Source organism: Mytilus edulis, chromosome 1 (genome assembly GCF_963676685.1).
Source record: "Mytilus edulis chromosome 1, xbMytEdul2.2, whole genome shotgun sequence".
Classification (NCBI taxonomy): Eukaryota; Metazoa; Mollusca; class Bivalvia; order Mytilida; family Mytilidae; genus Mytilus; species Mytilus edulis.
The window spans coordinates 12,031,139-12,048,795 of NC_092344.1; the positions used below are offsets into that span (position 1 = coordinate 12,031,139).

At 30.4% G+C, this 17,657-nt stretch overlaps 1 protein-coding gene across 7 annotated transcripts in view; it reads right to left on the reverse strand.

The window, feature by feature from the left end:
• Nucleotides 1-620: 620 nt before the first annotated feature.
• The window catches only part of LOC139524185 (tyrosine-protein phosphatase non-receptor type 13-like), a 33,078-nt gene continuing 16,041 nt past the window's right edge, over nt 621-17,657 (reverse strand). For all 7 annotated transcript variants that reach the window (XM_071318824.1, XM_071318843.1, XM_071318870.1 and 4 more), the window contains 6 exons: nt 14,514-15,320; nt 13,687-13,910; nt 11,887-11,980; nt 8,742-8,844; nt 2,781-2,826; nt 621-2,133 (listed from right to left, as the gene is read on the reverse strand). In XM_071318824.1, coding sequence (XP_071174925.1) covers nt 1,629-2,133; nt 2,781-2,826; nt 8,742-8,844; nt 11,887-11,980; nt 13,687-13,910; nt 14,514-15,245 — 1,704 coding nt within the window. In that variant the 5' untranslated portion in view covers nt 15,246-15,320 and the 3' untranslated portion in view covers nt 621-1,628. The remainder of the gene's footprint in view (nt 2,134-2,780; nt 2,827-8,741; nt 8,845-11,886; nt 11,981-13,686; nt 13,911-14,513; nt 15,321-17,657) is intronic.

Consider the following 17,657-nt stretch of genomic DNA (forward strand, 5'->3'; position numbering starts at 1 on the left):
ACACTTCAACCAGGTAAACAAAGGCAACAGTAGCATACCGCTGTTCAAAACTCAAAAATCTATGGACAAAAAACAAAATCGGGGTAACAAACTAAAACTGAGGGAAACGCATTAGATATTAGAGGAGAACAACGACACAACATTAAAATGTAACACACACAGCAACGGACTAAGCATCAAACAAAATTCGATGAGAATCACCAACACAACACCAAAACCAAATACAGGAACCCGGGACAGAAAAGCACAGCGACACGCCCACAGTAATGCGAACCCACACTAAAACACAGGAGAAAACAAACGACACAAGGGAAACACAACGCAAAAATGCCACACACACAGAAACGAACCATGATACAACAATGGCCACCCTCCCGACCCGGCACAGGACACCCCCAAAGAAAAAAAACCATGGAAAGAGTTAATGTTCGTATTGGATTTCTAAATATTTCAGAGAAGATCTGGCGTACATGTTGTTTTTTGACATTCACAAGATAAATCTTTTTACCATAGAGTTATAAATAGTTAGACTATGTGGTATGAGTGCCAATTAGACAACACTTCTTCAAGTCACAATTTGTAAAATAAAAGCCACTATAGGTGAATTAAAAGAAGTCGTCTTTTTGTACAATATTTTTTATTCCATAAACAAAATATAAATTCAATTCTTTTGATTCCTTTCAATAAATAATAACAATGATCCTTCAAATAAATACTATGGCTTCATGAAACAATATCCACTCAACATTATCAAAATACATAAAAATATCAATGGAAAATGCAATGATATGATTTGTAATTAATGTCAGAAAATTCTGATAAATCCATTCTGCATACGAGTTTTTTTTATATCACTTTCACAATATACGTGTATAGATAAGTTAAGCATATTTGTCAGATTAATATGTGAAACTATACAGTAAATATAAGTAAAACAAAAATCAAAAAATATAAGATAATGCTCCAAACTGTTTAAAACGAGTTCACTTTAGTAAGTATACATTACCATACAAAGATAGGTACAAGAGGTGATTTGTTTTGTATGTTCAAATATGGAACTGAGTTGTTGATGGAGGAAAACTAACACTCTCTTTACTTGTGTAACTCATACATTAGGCAACAAACAATAACTATGATCAAACTGATCAAATCAACTGAGAGATAACTGAACAAATCAACTGTTGTGTAAGTCATTTACCCATAAAAATGCATCCCATTTTAATATTATAACATAATTGTTACCTAAACTTTGTTGAAATCTAAAGTAGTTTTCAACCACAACTACACAACCAAATGTCTCTCACTCTCTGTCTTATACCCATTCTTAGAAATTACCGATTATAAATGCACACGTATATGATTAAGGACAACACATCATTAAAATAGTTTTATATATAAAAAAAGCTATTTATTACAGACCCCAACCAAACTTTCTGACTCTTACAATATATATAGACTTATGCGTTAAGTTGATAGATAAGACGTTAAACCCGTCTCAGTCGATCGATGATACATGATATGCACCATAATGTGTGTTTTCAAACTCAAAATGCAAATCTAAGAAATAAAAACTAAAACCAATCTTTCAAGGGTGAAATTCGTTCATTCAAAAAAGTTTTAAAAAATCACTATATTTCCCAGTCTAAATTATCAACAGATGCAGCATTATAATAAGAGAGTCTAACAGCACGTTGTCGTTTTTCCATTCCCCGTTGAATTGCCCTAATCATTTCCAGATCTTGTTTTGAATAACGAGGGCGCGACATTCTCTGTCGAAGTATATGTGGTGATTGAGACCGACTACGAATGTATCTTATTCCTTGTCCTGGAACAAGCACGGGCTGAGAATCCCGCCCAGCACTATGACTCCTCATTTCATACTGATATGGGGGTCGATGTTCCAGTCTTCCCCGTGCTGGCGGCGTTATGCAATCGCTTTTGAAAACCAATCTTTGTGATGTCCATGATCTTTCACTAGAAAAGGGTGTATGGGGCGAGAAAGGACTTGAATATATTGCTTTGACCCTTTCATGAGCCTGATGGTGATCTTCAGGACCGTCCTGATCGTCATAGTCTTCTTCATGTTCAGTAGACAAATAGTTTTGTGATGAACTGTGGGATTCATTTCTCATCCTGTTTAAGAAAATAATATTCAATCATGCTTCTTTAGGTGATATCACAATTGAGAGAAAGAGGATGTATAAGAGAATTTTTGATTTTTGATTTAGTTATTCAATTTGTTTCTTGAATATGCGAATTCTTGATTCATGTTCGTGTTTCACATTTTTATGACAGTTGTTATCCATTTGTATGATGTGTTTGAGCTTTCGGTTTTGTAAATTGATTAGGGACTTTTCATTTTGAATTGTCCTCGTAGTTTGTTATTTTTGTGTTTTTACTTTTTACATTAGAATTATGGCAAATCGATGTATTTACTATAAAGTGTGATGAGAATTTCAACTGGCAACTTGAATGCTTTTCTCTTCTTGAACAAAAAATTATGAAATTTTAGACAAAATATTATTACTTATAGAAAGTAATACATTTATATAAATCACATTACAAAAATATGCACAAGGTCAGTTGACATGGTTGATAAAATTTCGAAAATAGTTATCATTTTTGTATGTCATAACATTGTAGAAGATATTTCATACGAGATATAAGTCATATGTTTGATAGTATTTCAATTGAAATAATATCTGCTTTTGTTTGCAATAGATCGAGGTGTGGTGTTTCGTGTGTTTAAAAAATGCATTGCTTATTCTTAAATAACGAACCTATTTTTGTTATTCTTCATGCTTGTACCAGATATAGGTGTGGCATCTGTAAATAAAATCGGTGAACTGAGTTAAGTGTAAAAAATATTTGAAACAACAATTATACATAGCAATAGTAAGATGATATATGTATGTATCATGATACTAGCTCAAACAAAAACTATGTAAGGGCGAAAAAGGACACATGTGGAAGACATACTTAAGTCTTTGTTATTTCAGTTTTACTAAATTTACCTAATAAAAATCCATTGTCTAGATCAAACAACGTCATTGATGTCTATAAAGAACGTCAAGAGATTTTTCCACCAAGATATTCTGTGCAATAAAAAATATATGGGTATACGTTGATGTGAACAACATCACAACCACTCTTAAATGGTTTGGGGGAAAAACTCTTTCTATTAGCTTTTTTCCTAATTTTAAAAGTTTATTTATTATTCATGAATAACGAATTTTGCTATTGGCAGTTAAAGGCATTATGTTAAAGATTACCCTATATGTATGTTTGAGTTATAAAAACGGTTTGAGTTTAGAAGGCGTGTTTCTAACAAAAGAATCGGCTTTCCCACTGAACTTGAAACCAACTGTGCTTGTCTTCTTGCCGACTTGTTCATATGGTCATACGATGGGGACGTCATAGAGTTGAGTCGCCTCATATCTTGTCTTTAGAAATTGACAATAAGGTTCGGTTGATACTTGAACTTTAACAACAAAAGAGATGATTTCGTTTGTCATTTGTGAACTCCCATCTATATGTAGCAACATTCTAGCAGTACCTGCGTACTGCGTATTTATACCAATTGCATGGTGTAATATTTCATGGCCTGCACCCCTATCATGATTTTGAAAAAAATTACGGATGCCACTACGAGTACAAATAGCTATAAATCTATTTTTGCAGATGACTACGGATATGTCCCAATTATCGTAATCACAATTCCACTCTTTTCCGCGAACGTGACCAACATAATTAGACTTTTCAACGGTTGTGTACTTACATTAGCAATATGACGGATGCAACATATGGCACAGGATTTAATTACTCCTCGGGAGCAGCCGAAATAATCTCTGATTTTTTGGTGGGTTTTTTGTTGCCTTTAGTTTTCTATGTAATATTTTGTGTATTGTTGTGTTTCTATTTCTTTTTCTTTTTTTTTGCCATGTCATTGTCAGTTTGTTTACTATATCGTTAAATATCTTAAATTTTTAATTTGTCGTTATTTCAGACGTACATGTATTGCACTTATAATTAATATATGATGTTGTGATGATTATTTTCTCTCTATCTATAGTAAGGAAAAATAAATATACACATTCTACTAGTCGTTGTTAAATTTGATATATGTTTTTTTTTTGTGCTTCTTTGTAAAATATTTGTTTGTTTTTGTTCCTATTGAGATTGTGACACGGTGATGACTGCTGTATCCCTATTTTGACAATTTTACATATAACTTCTGTTTTGTTTACGCATCGTTATAAATATAATGGAATTTGATGCGACTTTCATACTAGGGAGATATTTAGCGCTATAAGCCCATGTTCAATCCACAATTTACTACATTTGAAAATGTCTATGAGATACAGGAATATGACAGTTGTTGTTCTATGGTTCATTCGTTTAAAAGAGGGACGAAAGATACCAAAGGGACAGTCAAACTCATAAATCTAAAACAAACTGAAAACGCCATGGCTAAAAATGAAAAAGACAAACAGAAAAACAATAGTAAACATGACACAACATAGAAAACTAAAGAATGAACAACACGAACCCCACCAAAAACTAGGGGTGATCTCAGGTGCTCCGGAAGGGTAAGCAGATCCTGCTCCACATGTGGCATCCGTCGTGTTGCATATGTGATTACAAAATTTTAATGCTTTACCATTTGATTTTGTCAATTGATTAAGGACTTTCCGCTTTGGGTTACCCTCTGGGTTCAGTATTTTTGTGATTTTGCTTTTTCCCCCCATTAAAACTTGTTCAAGTCATTAGAGATTTAACAGAAGATTACAACGTAGGTGGGATATGCCAGTTGGTATACTCCCCAAAAAGCATTCTTACATTCAGATGTCTTTAGTTTATTTGTGTCGTGTGATTTCTGTTTAATTGCCTTATCCCACGTTGTATATCTTTTTTTCATACTTTCACAAGAATTATGACTGCAGAACACGCTGCATCAGTGAGTGACAAACATGAACGGGACAATTTAAACAAGTCAATGATACGAAAAGGCTGTATCCTGGTCCATCCCCCATCTACGCGTCAGTCAACTTCTACTTCATATCACCATACCACATTTTTTATAATCTACTATCAAGCAGTGGACAATTACAATGATTGCTGCATGAATTAAGGTCAGTGGTATATATTTTATGCACATTGCAGACGAGAAAAACATTAACAATTAATGCAAACGGTTCTAGAGTAGGTCTATTGGAATTGTTTGGCGGGAAATTGTGACAACCTTGAAAAAAATTGAAAAGAGAGAAATGTTTTGCCTTGAAACAGTCCACCTACGGACCCTTCTTGGTGTTTTCCAGGTTTTTATCATACAAAATGCGAATAAGTCATCCTTCATTGTGAACCGTATTTAACGTCAGAAATAAACAAAGCAATGGAAACATCCCAAGAATGCATGCAAAAAAAAGTACTGAGAAACTTGGACCCTTAATACACTTAATTAACCACTGTTAAATTAAATTCAAAACTCAATAAAAGTCGATGGACAGTGAAATATGGGTCGACACTCGTCGTATCACTGAAGATACTCAAAGAGTCTTTGCCGCAGCATATCTTAAGTGTGAAAATGACTATGACATCCAAAGCCACATTCTCTCGAGAGATAAACAAAAATGGCATATTTATTTTTAAAATTAAAATCACTTATCTTATAAATTAGAATAGAGTTTGTGCATAGATGAAACGAAAATAAGAAACTGATCATTCAAAACAACAATCGTCTTTGGGATATGTGTGCTAGCTATCCAAAAGAAAATGATTTTAAAGACCTTTCAGAATACATTATCCCTCATTAAATGGAAACGTTTACAAACACTGTATGAAAACTAATTATATCAGCATTACAGAATATAAAAGAGACAACCGAATATTTAACAACCATGCAGGACTGCTATGTTAAAAAATCAGGTCTATAGAATGTCCATATGCCATTTTGTTTTCTTTGACGAATTAGATGTTTGGTTTAATAGTTATTTAGATTATGACACAAAGTTGACTGCTGTACCCAAAATTTTGACATTTTTACCCATTATATCTGTTTGTTTTGCGCATTGTTGTCAATATAAGGGAATTTTATTCGACTTTCATACAAGTGAGAGGTTAATATAGCAACCTATAAAACAGGTTTAATAAAAAATTGTCTTCAAATGGATGTTTAAGCTTGTTTTTCATTCGTTTTTAATGTGTTTGAACTTATGATTTTGTCATTTGATAAGGGACTTTCCGTTTTTATTTTTTCAGGGGAGTTCGGTACTTTTTTTCTTTTATTGAAAGGTAAATGACTTTAATATAAATACAAAATACATAAAAAAAATCACAAATATAAAACAACAAACAATACTATACGGTGCCAATGAACTCACATTTACTAAACGCAACATTACCTGATTAGCTTAAGTACTACATAGACATACATCCGGCACATTTTCTAATGCGCCAAAAAACTCATACTTGTTCCTTTAGTAAAGTTTGTTGTGTTGTCAGACCTCTGATGGTCTCTTGCTACATTTATTTTTTAATGTTCTTATTTTTTGTTGACAAAGCGCTTATGCTTATACTAGACTGTGTTGTCATCTTGTCTAAGCTAGATTCTTGGTTTTGTTTTGTTTCTACCATTTGATAGCTGTTTCATTAGGAAATTACCATATCACCTTACATGTATGTTAAAACAGTGGTTTTGAGCGTTATTAACTACATTTCGTCCAGAGACATGAGGGTATAACGTTCCGACGGTATATCTGAACCAAACCATGGATTGATTTGAAATTTTCATCGTGGTACATTATAAATGGTGTTCAGTTTTGTGATAACTTAGTGAAAGCTATTACTTTTGCCCTGTTTATCATATCTCCTAGCAATCCACAGAATGAGTGCTAAAGAAATGCATGTGCAAAGAGTATGACAGTCGTTTTCATTTGTTTGATGAGTTTCAGCTGTGATTTTGCCATTTGATAAATGACTTTCCGTTTTGTATATTTCTTGATGTTGGGGATTTTTTTTATTTAACCTATTTGCTTTGAATCGTTTAGAAATGTTCAATGCATAATTGTGTATCATTTCTTTTCTTTTCCATCAGGATGTGTTTCAATAGGAAACAATTGACTTTCCCATTTGCCCATATTACATTACACTACTATGGAGAAATCTGGTAAGTGAACTCTGCTAACCCCGATTTTGTTTTTTGTCCAGGGATTTATGAGTTTTGAACAGTGGTATACTACTGTTGCCTTTATCTAACAGAACATCTAGGTTTTGACAGTCAAGAGTTTTTAGCCTATAATCTATAACTTCCAAATCTGTATTTTGATACATGAGGCAAATAGTATATGAAAACATTTCTTAAAATCAGTGATATACCAAAAACACAATATAGTTCATCGTAATAAAGTGTATAACAGAATAACCAGAAATCTGTCATATAAAGGATATAGACACAGCTGAATATATTGCAAACCTAATTGCTGCAATTTGTACAAACTAATATACTTGATAAAAGCTAATAAAAAAAAAGCTAATAACACTCAAGTGAATGTATCTGTCACCATGGCTACTACTACAGGGGGTTTAATGGCATTAATCACCATGAATTAAAGTTGAAACACATGTTTTGAAAGATATAGCTGCACCAGCATATATTTATCTTCTGCTTTCAATACGCTTTTGATAAATTGATTAATTATTCTGACTATAAAAGTCCTAAAATGTAGTAAAACCAGAAGCTTATTGAAGTTCACAACAAATATTATATTGAAACGTGTGTAAAGGGCTGAAAAGAGTAGCTGAAGTTTGATACAAACTTGGAATTGTCTAAAATTGAAAGATTGTTTGTCTTTTTATGAAGAAAAAAAACCGTATTTGTTTAAATCAGTTCTTTTTCTATTTTAAAAATGAAAAGACTTACAAAAAAAGACATTTCTGCATCATATATTTGCTATTTTGTAATAACTTAACACTTTATTTGCAATAAAAAAAATAATTTAGGACTAAATGTACTTTATCCAAACAACAAAATTATCTTTTGCATTAGTATCATGCCAATGACTGGTGTTATAGTTAGAAATACATTAGAAAATTGCTCCTGAAGTTGAAAATGATTAACAGAGATATTTCATTTCCTGCAAAAATTAAAATCAAATCATTAATTTGTTTTTTTGATCTGTACTGTTGCATTAAATTGATTCTGGTGATGAAAAGTTTTATAAAATAATCAATTCTCATATTGTTTATATGTTTATAGTACAAACTATAAGGTCTTTATGATACTTACTCACTCTGTCGGTAAACTTGTGCAATATACCAGTAGATATTTATTTTAAACCTCTGTCATTTGTGTCTGTCAAAGATTATATTTATTGTCTTTTTTCATCAACTGATTCTTAAGAGTTGGCACAATAAATTCAGATTTTTTAGGGAAGAAAGTTAGTGGGTTTGGGAAGGTTCCTTGATTTTTCATTATTGCTCGAGCGCATTAGGAATGTCACTTTTAGTAGCTCCTGATGAATGCTAGAAAAATCCATGACTAGTACTTATAATAGTTTATTAAACATGTAATAAATATTTGTTTAAAAATATATAATAAATAAACAACAGTTCATCTATTCCAAATGCATGATATTTTACATAATGAGCAATAGTAGCTACCTAGCAGAATGGAATTACACAAAGCGTGCACACATATACCACACTACACACAACCAAACACCAGTGATGGGAGTAATACTAACCATCATCAGTCACAAGTCTTTTTATGAGCATTGTTAGACGTTTTGTCTTTGTTAGTGACATAATCTGCTTGTCTGATAATGTTCTTACATCTATACCATCAATCTGAAAAACAAATTATTCAACTTTAATAGAAATAAATAGTTCATAAAATAAATTTTCAAACTTATACAACAATAGTCATATTACATGTACATAGGACCTGAAAACTGACAGACTGATTGACAGACTACACTTACATATAAACTGAAAGCTCTGTCAGTACAATCAAATAAGTTTGAAAATAAAATAAAAAGAGCCAATTTAAATTAACTAAGATAAAACAGTTCAGCTTTTTAAAGGCAGCATTAGAACAAGAATGTGTCCATAGTACATGGATGCACCAATTGCACTATCATTTGCTATGTTCAGTGGACAGTGAAATTGAGGTCAAAACTCTAATTTGACATTAAAATTAGTAATATCATATCATAGGGAACATGTGTACTAAGTTTCAAGTTTATTGGACTTCAACTTTATCAAAAACTACACTGACCAAAAACTTTAACCTGAAGTGGAACAGAAGAATGGACGAATGGATGGACCAAGGGACGCGCAGACCAGAAAACATAATGCCCATAAATGGGGCGTAATAAAAACCTTTATACAAAGCAAAAATAGATTATAAATCAATGATTATGACATACAAATTCACCCTGTCAATTATAAAGACACTGAATTTCTACAATATTTCTTTTTTAACCACAGATGTCAATGAACAATTTTAGAAAGTTCACAACTTGTTGAACAAAAGAATTTATTTAAATCTTCTAAAATCAAACAATAATTGAAGATGTGGGCTCTTAAAAAGTTTGTGTTACACTTAGTGCCTTTTAAGTATACTGTTATTTGAAACAAATATCTAAAATGGGTTTTATTTTTAGTAATATTTTTAAAGCTTATTTAACCCTTAAACCATACATACATTATTATCAATTTAATATTTTAAATATAATATTTAAACAAACATTAATTTTGATTACATGTGTTAATCTACATTCCTTAATTTTGACAAATATTTTACCTCTAAAGTTTGTATTATGTTTTATGGTATATATTTCAACTACAGAATTTTCTATTTGTAGTTAAAAGCAATTATTTTTTTCGAATTCAAAAGAGTTGGAAACTTAAAAATGTAAAGTTTGTGTTCTATTGAAAATAAAATGAATGAAAACCTTATTTTCAGCACGTGTCAGTCAACCTTTCTAATCATATCTCTAAAATGTATGAATATGAATAAAAAAAGTTAATTACTTTAATTTTCTTTATTGTTAATAAGTTATGACTGGTTACTGATTTACTGATCAATATTCATATATATTTCATTGGAATATTGCAGGATCTGTACAGATATACCAGTAGGTTTCCTGTGAAGAATTAATCAAAGATAGTTTCGTTGAATTTTGAATTTTCTTCAGTCTTAATTCCTCAAAGTTATAATTATAAATTACACAAATCATAATAATTTAATAATCAGAAGGAGGACAGGAATCAGTCAATCCAAAATTGTAACTCCCTGGAAAGTTGATGAAAGAGAATGAGATTTATTCTAACCCTGATTTTTTATGTAGATTCCCTCAATTTCTTTATTCAAACATGTCTATGTTCCGGATCGTATGAGTATTTGGACCGTTTTTTCAAAATACGCATACGGTCGGACCGTACGCATACGGTCTGACTAATATTAAGAAGTTGGTCAAGTTTATTACATACAAATGTATATATAACATTAGTATCAAAATAACTTATATCTCAAATTAATATAAAAATTTCAATTATAGTAATTGAAATAAAAACTTAATATTTTAAATTTTTAAAAAATCACCCTTATTTAATCTGTTAATGTCCTGTATTTAAAAGCATGCCAGTAATTCATTAATTTCAGCCAAGTATGCTCATTGAAATTATCGGAAGTAAACATAATGTGGGAGGACAATTGTTGAAGAATATTTAGGAACTTTACAAAAAAATGCATATATGCAAAAGAACATACATAAAAAAAACATGCATGAAAATGTAAAAAAAATATGACGTTCCTTGTGGAAGCAAGTGTCACCTTGGGCCAGAGTAACACAAAAGGATTCACGGATATAAAATCAAACAAATATTCAATTTCAATTGTTCGCTTATTCACTTTATCCATTTTATTGTAATAATAACAATTTGTATAACTAATAATAAGGATTTTGAGAAATATTTGTTTAAATTTAACCCATATGATCCCAAAACATGTATGGTCAGCTGGATTGTACGCGAAAACGCGTACGGTCCAAATACTCATACGGTCTGGAACATCTATACAATCCTTTTCTTGTAGTCAATCATGCTTTATTAAAAAAAAAAGGAAGCGAAAATGAGTATGTGTATACCTGAATCATATTAATGGATTTTAACCCTCAAGTAATATTAAAGTGACCATAAAAATTATCAATCAATTTATCTAAAAACATAAAAAAATATTAAAACATTTGTAGACAATAATCAAATGATTCATAATGACAAAGATATAAAAAAAATATTAAAATGTTATAGACAATAATTAAATGATTCATTTTAACAAAGATATATATTGTACATCCTATTCTTCAGGCACATACTGAAGTCATGCTGTATGATAAACTCTCATATGTATAAGACTGTCAAAACAAATTGTGTTTGCCACCCCCAATGCATCATTCTAAAAAAAAGCACTTCCTTAAATTTCATTTGTATGTACATTGTTACATGATCTTTGCTGTGTTGATTATCTGTATATTGTACAGACTCGTATTGTTTTTTGAAGTTGCATGGTACTCAGGGAGACACTTTAGTCTGTAAAGTGTTTTCATTTAGTTGATAGAAAAAGACTAACAAAAAAAATGAATTAAAGATTGTACTGTATTATTCAATAGTAGCTATACAAAGACTGGTTTATGAATACATGTACTAACAAAAATAAAAGGGCTTGGTGTCCATACAAAATTTATTGATCCTGTAGTATTTATTGGTTATCAAGTAATTTATCTAATAAAAATGAAGTTCTCTCCATGTATATCAGTAATGCCAGCATCAGAAGGGTCAATTTTTTGTCTTAACGAAAACAAATTGCCAGAACATAAGTTAATGTACCTTAACAATGAAATCACCAACACACAAGCCAGCTTTTTCTGATGGTGATTGTCTGTCAACTGCTTTCACTTTCAAAAATTTACTCTTCTGTTTCCTGTAATGAAATAAATACACATTCTTTAAAAGACAAAATGATATGATGATTATGCAAACATATCACAATGCAATTTAAACTCGATTCCAGTGACCCATTTGAATTCCACTTGTAAACCAATGGAATTATAAATTCCACTGGAATATCTCATTGAAAATTTTACCACTGAAAATCCACTAGTACTGGAACGTATTATTCTAATGTGAACTGTATTATCTGAACCTAAATAGTAGGATTATGACAAATGTTTCAAATTTAGTCACAAAAAGTTTCTATAAACAACTGAATAATAGATGATTTCCCTAATACAAACTTTTAAAAATGCATCTTTATTGAAGACTAGACATAAAAACATAACAAAGAATGGCAGTTTCCTTTAAAAATTAATCTGCTACAATCATATGACAATAGGAGCAATGATACACTATACTGAATATTTTATGAACTGTACGATACAAATCTATGAATTAACAACCCCATAACAACAGGAAATATATAATTTTCTCATTGAATAAAATTGAAAAGCTATATATAGTGTTGTAAAAGGAGATTTTTAAAAAGTTGCAATTTCATCATGATCAAATTACACAATACAAATTTAATAATTTACTTAACTTTATAAATTATCTTGCCAGCGTAAATCACAATTCTTAAGTATATAATGATGGTCATAAATTTGAAATTCTATCATGGTCAAAATTGAAAAAAAGATTGTTTATTAGGTCAATTATGGCAAATAAAAAGAATGCCTTAAACATATGTTAAAAACCAGAATAATCAAGGTATTTGTTTTCCTTTTTTTAAATCTGGAAATCTTTGCTCATTGTAGCACAAATATATCATGACTTGTATATAATTGTAATATAATTTTATGTATGAAAATACCAATATACAATAAAGTGTACAGTTTTAAAGGGGCATTTGCTGTCAAATTCATGATCAGAGATTTGACATTTTCATTTTTGATAAATAAGATACTACATGCATAACCCATCTTTGGCTGTAGGTCAATTTAGTATAAATACTTAGATATAAATAAGATGTGATATAAGTGCCAATGAGACACTATCCATCTTAGTGACAATATATTGAAAGTTAACAATAATATGTTGGTCAAGGTACAGCCTTCAACATGGAGCCTTGGCTTACACTGAACAACAAATATAAAGGGACCAAAATGACTTGTGTAAGATGCCTATTTTACCATTGGGTTGCTATTTTTATTTTTCTGTCTATTCTATGAATTTTTTGGACTTCTTGGTAGAGGACAAAGTTTCCTTCAGACCAAATATATAGCAATATCTAAATATATGGCAATTTTAAATTTTTTTGAATGATTTTGTCTCCTAATCCTATAAAGCATATGTTGCTCAAGTTTTAATCTACCTTAACCATAATTACAGATGATTTCAAAAATAGTTCCCTTATTATTCATTTTGTTTGTTTGTATATTTGAATGATTTAACATGTCCAAAGGCATTTAATAAACATGGACTTATCACATGTCAATGCATGTAGCATATCTTGTCTAGTAAAATAATTTACACACTACAATTATTGACAATAGACAGATACATTTTTAAGGTAATAAACAACTAAAATTCTGTAGATTTTTTCCTGTTTGTTCCTTTAACCTGATGCATGTGGCTTTTTTGGATCTAACGAAAGTGCCAGGTTTGATCAGTTCTATAACCATGATAACCTACCTATTTGTAGCACATCCTAGTTTAAAGTCATTTGATGAGGGGAATAGAACCATTTCTAACTCCTTTATATGAAGAGCTTCTTGCATCTCTCCATTTTGAGGAACTGCCTGAACCATCATTATTACATTCCATGCATTCCTCATGATAGTGACGGCCTCTGCATGAGTCATCTGATTGAAGGAAGTACCATTAACCTCTAGGATTCTGTCGCCAACTCTAATACCCTAGAATAAAATCAAATCAAATGTAAAATATGAAAACTGACTTCAATAAAAGATTAGTTTTTCAAGTACAACTATAGATGTCTTTTATTTTTGTGTTGTTTTAAGTTGCTGTCTCATTTACATATACTAGCAAAACTACTAGTATATCCTTTAAATATAGAAATTCAACAATAAGAGAAGTAAATTTGGTATTGTAAAGTAGAACTTGAGCTTAATAGTTGTGACAGTGGTTAAAAATATCAGTTAAATTTAAGTTCATCGATAAAGCAACATTAATATTGTACTCTTGTCCACTCATGGTCAAGTTGCCATTTTAGTCCATAATTAGTTGACAGATGTTGTAACTGACCATGTGAAAAACAGCTTCTTAGGACATCTGTCAATAATTCTTAGAACCTTAATGGTTGAATTTACAAAACCTGTATGGAGCAACGGAATGCAAGAGTACATCAAGATGCAATGAACATCAATTAGAACATGAAACTTCAGTATTTGTATATACACTTTGTATCTCGAACTGGAACCCATATTTAAAAGTACTTACTTAGATGTATACATACTAAAATGATAAAAGAAAAAAAACAGTTTAAACAAATAATTTACCTGTTTTTCAGCCGACCCTCCTTCTTCAACATGATTAAAAAATATTTCAGACCCATATTCTTTCCCTCCGCGAATTCCAATTCCAAGACTGCCATTATGGCGTTCTAAAAATACTCTTTTGATTTCGACATTTTTTGCACCTTTTGACACAAATGCTGATGAATTGGCATCAATTTGTCCATACTGTGGAGTCCATACAAAAACATCAGAATCATTGTCTTTGACATCTATTTTATTATATGACACAGCATCATCATGTTCACTGTATATTCCACTAGTTACACTAGTCCCATGTAAGGAACTCTGATCAGAACTATTTTTTAAATTGTTATTGGCCATGTATAACTTTGGATCACTACTTGATGATACAATTTTGAACTGTCCTGATGAATCTTTGGCAATAACTTTAGATGATTCAGGCATGGCATTCCCTGAATGATATATATGATAGTACGCATCATAGTGTGGATACTGTAAACTACACAATCTATGAAAATCTTCTTGAAGCGATGGCGGAAGTCTTGTACTCAACTCCAAAAGCAGCATTATTTTTTCCGTTGAGTTTATGATAGGTTTTAACTGATGGCACAAAGTTGTAACTGATTTTGAAATTTTGAAATTATGTAATGCTATTTTAAAACGTATACTCTCATCTTCTGTCAATAACTGCCGTATTAAATTCCGAAGAATAACATCCCCCTTCCTTGCATCTTGAAGATCTGTCTGTGACATGTTTCTTCTAATTCTGCGTACTTTCACTAGTGGTTTCCAGGTCAAATATGTTCTTACATGTGGCTTCCGTCTAATCTGAAAGTATTTCATTTTTAATGATCAATTATTTAATCAATCATTTTGAGAAAAAGATAAATTATAAACCATACACATCTGATAATGAAAGTTGAAATAACCAAATACAATAGGAAATCAATTTAATGGTAATTTAATTTGCCTTTTCTTAAGAAATATCTTTCCTCAAACATGCAATGTATTCCCAAAGTCAAAGTAATTATTCAGAACCAATCAATATTAAAATCACCAATATCATCAATTATTTCTCAAACGAAAGACCAAGTCTTATCTGATCACAACATAAAATAATATTGTTAAAAAAATACCCACAAACACTCTTTTCATATCAAGTTAATAAAAAATGTTCCCAAATTAAAAACACAGTTTTAACAAAAAATGTCAAATGATCCACAAAATGTTTACATTATACTATTTCAAGAGGATTTCAATGAGTGACAAATGAAACTAAATACCATACGTGCACTTCACCGGGTATCATTATATAGGAAGGGATAAAATCGATGAACCCATCAATCATTACTAAGATGACCGATGACAAAAGACAGATGACTTCACACCTTCTTTGTATCATCAATAAGTACAAATAGATCTCGTTCAGGTAAAAACAACTGATGGAGATCTTTCACAAATAGCTGCAAGTAATTAACATAAGTTAAACCTTTCAGGTATCAATACTCTATGATCAGTAAAACATAAAAATACCTTGTTAAAAAAAACAAGGAGATCTTGGGTATGATTATTTAAGCAACATTTATTTAATTGGTAAATTGACCATGAAAAAACAATAGCTACATGTCACTGTACTAACTTCCACATAGGGCAAAGACCCATATCCTAAAGTAAACAGTAAACCAATTATTGAAAGTTCGACTGAGAACAAAAGTGAAACATGGGCAGACCACATTTAATATGTATCATAATTCATGTATCCTTTTTTTTAACAACTTATAAATCATACCTTAAAAAGGTGAAGAACATATTCACCCTTAATGGTAAAAAAATAACTCCTTTTAAATAAAAACTTTCATCTTACATGTACATCTTTTTGTAAAGTATTTATATTGCAACTTTTGATTCAAATTCTATATCTGCTTACCATTGTTTTAAAAGTACAGTTCCCCATTTTACCTACATTAAGACTAAAAATAAAATTCAATTTTCTGAAATTTAAACCAATTTCACATTTATAATTTAATCAATCAATGCCAAATAATTACATTAATTTTAACATAAAGAAACCTGAAGGGACAGTATGGTTAAAAAGAAATCAAACTTTACATTAATACCTTTAAGCCCTAAGGTGTAAAACTTACTTCTTATGACTTCAAGGAAAATGTAACAGTAACATTACATGACTTTAAAAATATTTCAGAACATTAAACAATGTACGTATGGTTAATTTTTTAAAGATTTTTTTGTAAATGCTAGGGTGCAACTTATACATTTCATGATTTATGAACAATTACTAAAGGGAGATAATTTTAAGATATTTTACCCTTAGGTTACCTTTAGAAATATACATTCATTGTTCAACAATAAGAAAGTATAACTGTCACCATAATCATTTAGATTTTATCTTACCAATGAAATAATATCAATTTAATATTGTACATATACATTTATCAGATTTAATAATTGATAACAATGGATCCTTTAAATGCATATCAAAACCTTTCACTATTTAGCTTAAACTTGAAAATTTGAGACCATCTTACATCCAAATTAAGCTTACAATTGGTATATAATATTACTTCAAACTTTTTTTCCTGGAATCAAAATAATTTTAAATCGATTAGCATGAATCATGAAATTAAACAGTTCTAGAAAGAAAAAAAAATTAATGGATGTGTCAATCTTGTATTCATGGCTACAGTTCATGGCTCCTTATGTATACCGGTATACTTACATTAAATGCAATTACAACTTATAAAGGTACAACATTTTCTGGTGTGTCAGATCAACATAAGCCACATAACATTTAACAGTCTTGAAAATTATTTGAACAAAAAAATATCATTGCTCTGTAAATCCTGCTAAAAAATATTTTGAGGAATGAATCGACTATTAAAAAATCTAATAGTAAAAGAATTGAGACATTGCAATAACATCAGAGACTCAAATGAAAGACAATTGTTTTTGCGTACTGAATACAGAGCTAAAGAACAAATGCTGCATCAATGACAAGCACGTAATAGAACTTCAAAGATCTTTGCTATCAATTACATAAAAAAAAAAAGACATCTTACTATAAACTTATGCCAATTTACTAAGAATTCACATCAAAATAATGTAGATATTTTCACTGTTCATTTGAATATCAATTTCAATAAAAAA